This window comes from Notolabrus celidotus, chromosome 1 (genome assembly GCF_009762535.1).
Source record: "Notolabrus celidotus isolate fNotCel1 chromosome 1, fNotCel1.pri, whole genome shotgun sequence".
In the NCBI taxonomy this organism is placed as follows: Eukaryota; Metazoa; Chordata; class Actinopteri; order Labriformes; family Labridae; genus Notolabrus; species Notolabrus celidotus.
Window position 1 is genome coordinate 29,219,113 of NC_048272.1, and position 10,265 is coordinate 29,229,377.

Sequence of the window (10,265 nt, forward strand, 5' to 3'; positions counted from 1 at the left end):
ATGTACCCCCCTTCATTTTTTCTCTTTTGGTCCTGTCAGCTGACAAGAGTTCCTGTGTGCTCCCAGCATGCAGACACATTAAAAACCTTTGACCCAATAGACCAAATAAGTGGTTAACTAGAAGTGGCAAGAGGGAGGGAAAATACAGTTGCCAACAAATGATAAAGAGTGGCACTGGCAGGCCTTTATTGTCAAGCATCAAATATAAAGTTAAAAATCTTTGAAAGACTAAATTTTGATGCCTTTAAAATAAAAGAGGCACAAAGCAACAACAGGGGGTTATTGTCTGGCAGCCACAGGGGAGTCACTGCATAATTCTTATTCTGTCTTTTGATGGCTGCTGGAAATGTGACTGAAAAAAAGAGGGAGCAATGCTGAGAGAAAGAAAACATCGGCAGAGGGGGAGAGCCTCTCGAGGCTGCATCCATTTCCTGTGATCATACATAATATGCTTCAAAAGTAGTTTTTTCTTTTATTCTCATACTGCATTCAACTGATCAATTGCAACTCCTTGCTTCTCCCATCACCTCCCCCTCTTTTCTCCTTTGCTCCCCTAGTATTTACATCAGATACGACTTGGTGACAGGCCCTATCTGAGGCTGCCGAGCTCTGCTGTCATGTTGATTTATGGGAGCATCATGCTACAACTTGTCCAAACTGAAGCCCACAGTTCATTAATTAAGGAGCAAAGACTTTGAAGTTGGGAGCTTGGACAGCACATGGACGTGTATGAGTGTGAGCATGTGTGGAGATGTGTATGTGTGGGTGTGCTTTTAACATGGGGCTTAATGTTCTATGCTTCTTCATATCACCAAACATGGAAACCAATCGGGACGAGAGAGAAAATTCCCAGTTTGTCTTTGAACTTCTTCTGACCGCACAATGATAATTTGCTTTGTCCACAGTGATGCCTGTAGCCTCCAGTCATTAACACGCATTAAGCTGCTGCCTATGAGCAACCCCTGCTGACTGGAAGGGGCGAAGGGGAGACACTGAAAACGATGAAGAAGAAGAAAAAAACTTAACCCAGCAACAAAGCTGGGAGCGCTTTCCGCACTGATATCTCACAATTACATGGCTTTTCTTCCTCTGCCATTTCCATGTTAATTACTGAGAGCCTCACAGATTTATGTGTTCAGTGTTCTTGCCTCTCTCCCTTCTTCCTTTCATTATGTCCAACATACGGCATGCAAAGACAGCCGTATCTTTGTTAAATACAACACTTGTTTACTTGAAGAAAAACTAGAACAAAGACATGCTGCTCAGAGTCTATGAACTTTCGCAAATTTAATGCTGATGATTCAAGAAAAATAGACACTGTTATCTTAGCTAAGCATCGATCAGTTGTTATCATTTATCTAGTAAGTGACATACTAATCAAAAGCATGACTGCACTTGATTCTCCCCCTCTCTTTCCGCTTTATCCAAAGTCTAGAAGGAAGCAGATGGGGTTGAGAGAGGGAGCTCATTTGCTTCTATGCTTCGTCTGACCAATGGGTTTGTTCATGGTAGGTGGTTGCAGTGATGTCAGCATACCTCTTTACTCAGCTTGCTGCCTGCATGCTGCTGTTGCTGTAAAAGCTGGAGATGGAGCTGTTCCTGCTGCTTCTTGTAGAACTCTTGGAGTTGCTGCTGCAAAAGAGTCAATACTATGTGTAAGTCACGTCATGTAAACCAGGAAGTGGGTTGAATAAAACACTTAATAATGTGAAACACTTTCAATACTTATTGTTGTCTTTCAGGATTGGAGATAATAAAAGACGAGCAACTCTGTAACTGTAATTGTACCTTACCTGTTGTAACATAAGGGCCTGTTGCTGCTGGAGAAGAACCTGGAGCTGCTGAGGGCTCAGGACTTGCTGCTGAAGGATTTGCTGCATCTGCTGTGGAGTTATCACTTGAGGTGTCATCATAGCCGCTGACAATGGACCCTGCACCTACACAGACAGAGTAAAAGTTCAGAGATATAGAACACATTTATCAAATGGAACAAAGTGGGAGCATGATTTTGTCATTCCATTTCATCTACCTATCTATTTATCTATCTCTCAGCGGTAGAAGAAGAGCATCTGAAGAAGAGCAGACTGATCCCAGCTCCATTTATATATAAATATCGTCATTGCCGGTAAGAAACCCTGTATCTCCAAAACCACTACTTTCCAGGAAGTCAAAAAAAGACCTTTGTATTTCATTTAACTTCATACTGCATGAGATTCAAACACAAGCTTTTTGAAAAATATTTTCATCATTTCAATTTTAGAAAGCCTATTGACATGCATACATGTTAGACCAATAGCATTTATTATTGCAAAAAATATGGAAGATAAAATATGGAGATACAAGGTTTCCTCCTAAGAGGGACAATATATATGTTAATGTGTTTGTATTAAATGTATATATATAATTATATAATTATATATAATTATATATATATAATTATATAACAGAAAATGACCATAGATAGATAGATAGATAGATAGATGGATAGATGGATAGATAGATAGATAGATAGATAGATAGATAGATAGATAGATGGATAGATGGATAGATGGATAGATAGATAGATAGATAGATAGATAGATAGATAGATAGATAGATAGATAGATAGATAGATAGATAGATAGATAGACACACTCAGATATATTTTTGTGTATATATAAATGGAGCAGGGATCAGTCTGCTCTTCTTCAGACTGTCTTCTTCTACCGCTGATCCACACATGCCCGTCAAAAAAGAATACATTATTTTTAGCACATTTGGACCATGCTGACCATAATAAAATAACACCAGTGTAAAGTGGGTTTCCATACAAGCCACAGACAGGTGTGGATCGAACCGTCGATAAAATGATATCCAACCAACCTGCATCTTACAATCTTTCCTCCTCACACACAACCCCTGCTGTTTCTCAAAGCTGGCCTTCTTTACAACAGTGTAAGCATGCTGTACCTAAGGACATGAGAGACTGCTCGAAAAAAAAAGCTGTGCTGCGCTCATCGCACAACATGTCATGTGAGAACATTTCATTAGAGACACTGTCAAATACGATATGTTATTGTGTAGATAAAGAGTGCCTGGGGGAGGAGCCACAGTGAATAACAGGCAGGCCTCAAACTTACCCCAAGTAGAAAGGTGTGAGTGCCTGACTCAAAACAAGTGATTTGTTGTGACATTGAAAGAGCACCCACAGTTGCCAGGGTGCCTTAATTGCTCCAGCGGCATAGCAGACTCAGAGTGGGCCTGGATGCTGTCACTTACTGCTTAGATGTGTGATACCATGAGAAGCTCTTTCCTCGACATTTGGATGACAAACAGCAAATAAGACATTTTTTTTTTGCATTTAGATGTAGTTAACGTGTTGCGACGATCACTCTTTTGTGTACATGCTGGTCCACATTAGTACACATGCGTGTGATAATTCTTTTTTTTTTATTCTTCAAAGGCCAATGTCATTAGCTGAAAGAGCGGGAATAATGGGTGACAGCCTTTCTTCACCAAGGTTGCCCAAATTGTGTGACCGCCTTATATCTAATGACACCCTTTGAATTTTTCATATATTTCTGAATCTGATTTTGCTGTTTAAAATGTCCTCTGTTGGCTAAAAGGTGCTTTCTTGTCACATACTGCATGCATATCACTTCATTCTCCCCTCAGTAGCATAAAACAGCAACAAAGCGCTGCCATAATGAACAGCCTGTACTGACAATAAAGAGGAAAGGGCAGTGATATCAAATAGGACCAGCTCTGATGCTCTAATGCTTGAGCGCTGCTGTACTACACTGGGCTGTGTTATTCCAGCCACAAGAGAAAGACAAGAGGCTCAGACCCATCCATGACTAAAACACAATGTACATTTATAATCTCCAATATTGGTGCATGGAGGAAAGTGGGATATGAATTTCCACATTAATGTCCTGATATTAAAATAATCTTGACTTTTGCACAACTTGTGCTGCCATGTGCACAACCCATCCACTCCATGTCCAGATTTTTGTAATTTTCCATACGAGTCATACCGTCATACTTAACAACATATTTGAACTGTCATTTCTGGGGTTTTCTATTTCTCTATATTATGCCATATGTCATAGTATGTTATGAAAAAGGGACCACAGTTTTCAAGTTTACTTAGAAATACTACAAATTGCTCTCAGCAGCTGTCGATTTCTTAAAAAGAAAAAAGAGTGTTCATCATTTTAACTATCTTCAATCTTTACACCTTTTCTTGCCAGGAATGTCTTGCTCACAGTAACCACTGCTAGAGCAGCTTCCTCTGTGCAGAGCCAAGACACTATTACAGACCCCAATTTTATTACCCATTACTCCATTAGTACTGAGGTCATTTGTAGCAAGAGGGATTGTCTGCTTCTTAACCTATTGATCAATGAAACTACTACCATTTAATCCTGTGTTGAAGGAGTGAAAATCTGCCTAAGACTGGATCCCATTGAGGGGAAGGGTGGGAGGGAGCACTTTAACTGAAAAATATTACCCTGGCCACTGTATCATGCCCATTAAACCCAAACCCAGGACGCCAGTCACCATTTAAAGCACTTCCTTATCCCTGATCCACAAATATATATCACTGTCCAGCGATACTCTAAAGTAAGGCCCATACTGAGCTAATAACTAGAGGGATCCACTGACCCAGCTCTAATCTTCTATACCAATATGAGGGTGTGAAAAAAGGGACATTCCGAGGATGCCAGAAATATCTGACATTTATGAATTTCACGAAGTGTGGTGCTCTCCAGGTGCCTCCCATGCATAAGCGTTCAAACCTTGCAAATTCTCACACAGCTGCAGAGGGACTGGAGGCAGTGTACTGTGCTAGCACAGGCCTGCTGGCCAAACACACACACACACACACACACACACACACACTGACAAATCTTAACTTTGGTGAGTTCATTCTCACAAGCGCATACAGGAACATGGCCAGTGATACACTGTACTTCAAGCTTAAAACCAGGTTTAAATGTAGAATACAAAAGTGCTGGTACTATACGGGTACAAAGATGAACATGGAATGAAAAATAAAACAATTACATAAAAAACATAATTGATTGAGAAAAGTATAAAGCGTTTTGTTAATTTTGTCAGAGATAGGAACCATTAATTTATGTGTTTGTTATCGTCTGCACTGCCTCTAGTCATGCACTGACAAATTGGTGCTCACACAAAGTAAGGCTTTGATATTAAAGGACACCTCCAGAGAGAAAAAATATTCTCCCCATCCCTAAAAAAACGAGGGTAAGTTAATGAGGGAACATGAACAAAACCGCACATCCTATAACGCAAGAGAGCTACTGATTTAGAGTACATTAAAATCCCCCTACACCGCCTCCTGTCACAACTCAGAGGTCAAAGTCTGTTGAAAGGGAGGTGAAAGTGTCTCAAAATGAGCCCCTTGTGATTAAAGGGGGAAAGAAATGAGGGACAAGGAGGTGAAAATCACTATGACTGGTGGATGCGTTACACAAGACGTATAGGTGAAGCCAAGCTGAAAGAGAAAAAAAAAAGAAAAGAGAATGACCAAATTTGTATTTGTTGCCCCCTGGGGTCGTCTTGTTTTGTCACAGCATCACGCTGAATGGAGAAATAAAAAAGAAATCACAAATCAGCCCTCCACAAATTGCTGCGTTGAGTTTGTTTGACGCTATTGATTTACTTTGGCTTGTAGTTATGCAAGAAAACCATATCTACTTCTGACTACAATGTCTTTGCATGTAAATGTTGGTTTTCTATCTATCTATTATGCCAAAGGGAGCATAGTAAGTCATCAACAAGACTAGATCATCGATTTCGATTGATTGAAACAGCTGATGGGGTGAAAAAAAAAATGACCACGAAAAAATCAGACACATAACCTTTTCTTCTGAAATAATGATACAAATAATAATAATTATTATTATTACTATTATTATAATAATTATAATTAATCTAAACTGTGAAAAATGTTGTCTGTGTGCAAAAAATATAAATGAGAATTTTCTAATTTAAACCAAAAATCGTCTGATTTGAATACCTGAATGTGAAGGCCTCTATTGATCCCTGCTTGTCATCAACAACTGAGCAGATTTTTCTTTCTAAATTACTCATCATTTTCCATAAACTACATGTTCTCATATGAGTATGAGGTGTTGGTGCTGGAGCTAAAATAATTTGGAGCATCTGCAAAAACAAAACTTCAGATTTCCTTTTAATTAACTTTTCAACTACAAACAAACAGGTTTTCGCCGGAGCTTTTCCAGTGTCAGGTTTAAGCAAACAAACTTCACACTGAAGCGAGTGAGCTCTGACCCCAACAATAACAGCTGAGCTGTGAGTTAAACATTTTTTCCCACACTGAAGGCACCCATCACTGCTGGCAACCACAGCTGAAAGTAGAGCACATAGCCCCCCCCCCCCCAACAAACACAAATGCAAGTGCATGTTCACATACACATACACACAAACACAAATATCACCCGTTGCATCTCCTTCAAGTTTTGTCTGGCATTCTAAATTTAATATTTTTGATTTAGCATTAGTATGTGTGAATTTAGTGTAAAACAAAAAAAATCCCCTAAAATGGCAAAAAAAAGGAGAGAAAAACTAGGTAATGTCTATTTCATATAAAATGTTAATTAATGGTAATGTCACATTTTAAAAACAGTTTTTGTTGTTAGAGATTATCTTAAAGCAACAACACAAGGATAGGACTGCGGGTGATTTTTTAGGACTACGGATGAAATTTCTGTAATGTGTTAGTTCCGGCATATTCACATTGACACTTGCTGCTGAAATGATAATTCATGTGCATCGGTCAACTTAAATACACTCCATAAATACACAGTCAACTTTTCATTTTCATTTTAAAGGAGTTAATTCACTTTTACATGTTAACGTGTGACTAAATTGCCTTCTGCTCATTTTAACTTTTAAAGACAGTTCTAATTTATTATTTTCCAATTACAAGGCATTAGACGTCTGAAACCTTATTTAGAAGATCCAGATGACAACCCCTTGCCTGCATACAGTGGGTAACTCTTCAGATTCGTCAATATCTTACATCTAGTGTGGGTCAGTCTGCATGCCAGGGATCTACGCTCGTTTGCAACCATGCATGTTTAACAGTTGCAGTATTTGACTCGGATAATAATTAATGAAGCCTCCAACGCCGTTTTAGATAAAACTGCAGTCAAGAAACAATGGCCGATACAGCATTGAGCTGTTTTTTTCTATTTTCTGCACACTCAGTACAAAACTAAACCTTGTTCACTGACAAGGCAAATCAAATTTATTCTGTACACTTTTGATGTTACTTTGTAATGTGCTTTTTATAAAGTTTATGGGCAATAATTAATAGTTGATAAATAGCATAAACTAAAAATAAAAATGTCAAAATAATGTTCGTACACCCACAACACATGTCAATTTCATCTTGTCCTTTAGTGTTATATAGACAGAAAGGTCTGGAAAAGATGAGTGTTAAAAAAAACTAAAACTTCTTCCTTCTGCTATAAAACACTACACCGTGGAATTTCACCTTCATGCTTCCACCTCAACCCCTTCAAACACATGGCATCTCAAGTGTAGAGTAACAGAAACATACTTAATCCACATTGTAATACTCCTTTAAAAGAATGAAAGAAAGCCTTACAAAAGTAAAAGCATGTTTCACTCTGGAAAGCCTTGAGATAACAACCGAGAATGGTGGCTCACTGTATCACAGCTAAAGAATTCTGCCGTCTCTCCTCTCTGTTATCCTGCCTGCTCCACTACAAAGCAAAGACCGTCACTGTGAAGGATATCCCAGTAAGGGTGAGGCTCTTGCCGCTACCCCTTGTTTCCCCTCTATGCGTGAACAGCTAATATCTGGTTGCCTATGTCATGGTTAAAAAATGACAGGTGCTGGCAGCCCCTTGCCTTGACAGGCCACTGCACAAATAACACCCCTGCTTGAAAGGGCTAATGCACTACTAATGAACAATAAATCAACTTTGATTACAAACTGCCAGCCCAATCAGCACGCACTCCAGCTCTCCCAAACTGTGAATGTCGGCACAGCTGTGCGGCATTACAGAGCACACTGTCCTGTTTAGGCTTCCTCTTTCTCCCTCTCAACAATCACATTTTCTTCCGTCTCTCCTTACTTTCAGGCACACACTTTTTTTTTTTTTTTTTAGCTCTGATGCATTTAGCTAAAACGCTACACACTAGTAAGCTTTGGGTAAATAAAAAGTGCATGGAGACAAAAGTCTACTAAATCCAGCTGCCTTTTCAGATTAAGCTTTGAATCAGCATGGAGCTGGATGACAGAGAACCTTCACAGACAGTGAGACAAAAGCCAAAACAACACTATCAAATGAATGAATCACTTGTATTTCATTCAAAGTTGCATTAGTGTATAAATGAAAATTATTTCAGGAGAAATACTTTTTTTTTCCCTATAAAAGAAGTTGAAAGTTGTCTCCTACGTGAACCCTCGAAGGCTTCTTACAGCTGACCACAGAAGAAATATTGGAAACTACAACTTTGCCCTCCTGACAGAAGTCTGTGTTCCCTTTGTTGCAACTATAAACACACAAGCGCATAGGCACATACAATATATACACTAACTTTTCAAGAAGACACAACCAATGATTCTGGATTAACAAAGTGTCTGTAACACTGTTCTGTAGTGAAGGAGTCAAATAAAGAGATGTGCCAGCCTGTCTTAATTCATTGTGACACCATGAGGATAGTAAGATAAGTCCAGGCCACAGCCTGAGGAGGAAAAGAAAGTCTAACCTGCACCTATTTACTCAGAAGATTTTTACAAATATTTCACAAAATACAAAACTGGAAAAACTCAGTGCATTCTTAAGACATGAAGCATATTTTAAATAACTTACCTTGGAAGTATTAGAGACAATAAAGTAAGGATAAATTCTTTTTCAGAGAGAAACAACAGTGGAAATTGTCAAATATGTATTCTGTTTTTCCTAGAACTGTCCATAATTCAAACTACAGTACAACACAGAACAGATCCTGCTAAACTGGTTAGCCCACTAACAGAAAAGTAAACAAAACTAAACAAACAGTGTGAGATGACAGTCAGATATTATTCCAAATAGTCAGGTATGTTGTACTGTAACTAACAAGAAAAGCAAAATAAGGTCTGCATAAACAAAAATAGGAAGTGCTCATAACCAACAGCCAATCACTAAAACCATACCTATATATTTATCAATAAAGCTCTGTTTGAGAACACACAGCATAGAACACATTCTGATGTAAATCAAAAAAGTACATGACACCGGCTTTCCGTGTTTTCCCTATCAGTACAATCCTTTACACTGCCAGTGTGCCAGCGCCAAAGCAGACCTTGGATAACCCCTTCTCTCATACAAACTGCTTAATAACATTATAAATACACTGTAGTACATAAGCGACAAACACATAGGCTTCCTTTCTCTTTCTTTCCGTGTCAAAATAAGTCGTCAAGTTCTTAACACAAGAAAGCTGGCAAAAATCAAGGAAATCAATCATATTGACAAACCTGACAAACTCCATTTAGCTGGCAGGGTAAACAGAGTGCTGGGCCACGCGGTGTGGAGTGAAGCAGAGCGGAGAGCTGAGCAGAGAGGGAAAGAGAGAGAGACAGAAAGCAAGAGCGAGAGAGAGGGAGAGAGAGAGAGTGCAAGAGTGAGTGAGAGGAAGGCTGGGAGAGATAGAGGCACACAGGCGAGCAGGCAGGGACGCTGAGAACTACCGCTGTTGTGTTGTGGTGTCTCCAACCTTCCTCGGGATACAGACAGTTTGCACGCGCAGGGTTGCTCCTTGGCTGACAAGATACAAAACTATCCAATCAACCACGCCCTTCTCCACCAATCACAACCAGCCCCCTAAACATAATCAATTCAAATGGGGCCACACAATAGGGAGCCGCGGGCTGAGCTGCAGGTGAACCCGTGCCTTTGTGTGAAGGCCCCTTTAAAAAAAAAAAGAAAAAAGAAAAAAAAACAGTTGACGGCTGTTAACCCTTTGACCCTTCCGGGACTGTGGCCATGGTTTTGAAACAATGGGAGCCTAAAGAAAAGAGGCCCTTTAATTAAACAACAGATAAGTAAACAAAGCTATCCAGCGGAAAGAAAGACAACTGGCCCAGCTATCAGCCCTTTATTGTTCTGTTTAATGGAATGTTTACAGTGCACGGACAGACACACAACTCATTTCACAAGCTGAAAATAACAAATGATTTTACATTTCAGAATCAGACATGAACTCAAGTTTTTATT

At 39.3% G+C, this 10,265-nt stretch overlaps 1 protein-coding gene across 3 annotated transcripts in view; it reads right to left on the reverse strand.

Annotated features, from left to right (window-relative positions):
• The window catches only part of foxp1b (forkhead box P1b), a 40,028-nt gene extending 30,126 nt beyond the window's left edge, over positions 1–9,902 (reverse strand). The window contains exons 1-3 of one of the 3 annotated variants that reach the window (XR_004632922.1): positions 9,527–9,902; positions 1,794–1,937; positions 1,537–1,632 (exon numbers count right to left, since the gene is read on the reverse strand). Coding sequence is in view for 2 of the 3 variants with exons in the window: in XM_034695340.1 (XP_034551231.1) it covers positions 1,537–1,632; positions 1,794–1,937; positions 2,863–2,868 (246 nt within the window). In the remaining variant the exon portion in view is untranslated. Of the gene's footprint in view, positions 1–1,536; positions 1,633–1,793; positions 1,938–2,862; positions 2,990–9,526 lie in introns of those variants that run through there. The other 2 variants (XM_034695328.1, XM_034695340.1) reach the window with 2 other exon arrangements.
• Between the last annotated feature and the right edge of the window lie 363 nt (positions 9,903–10,265).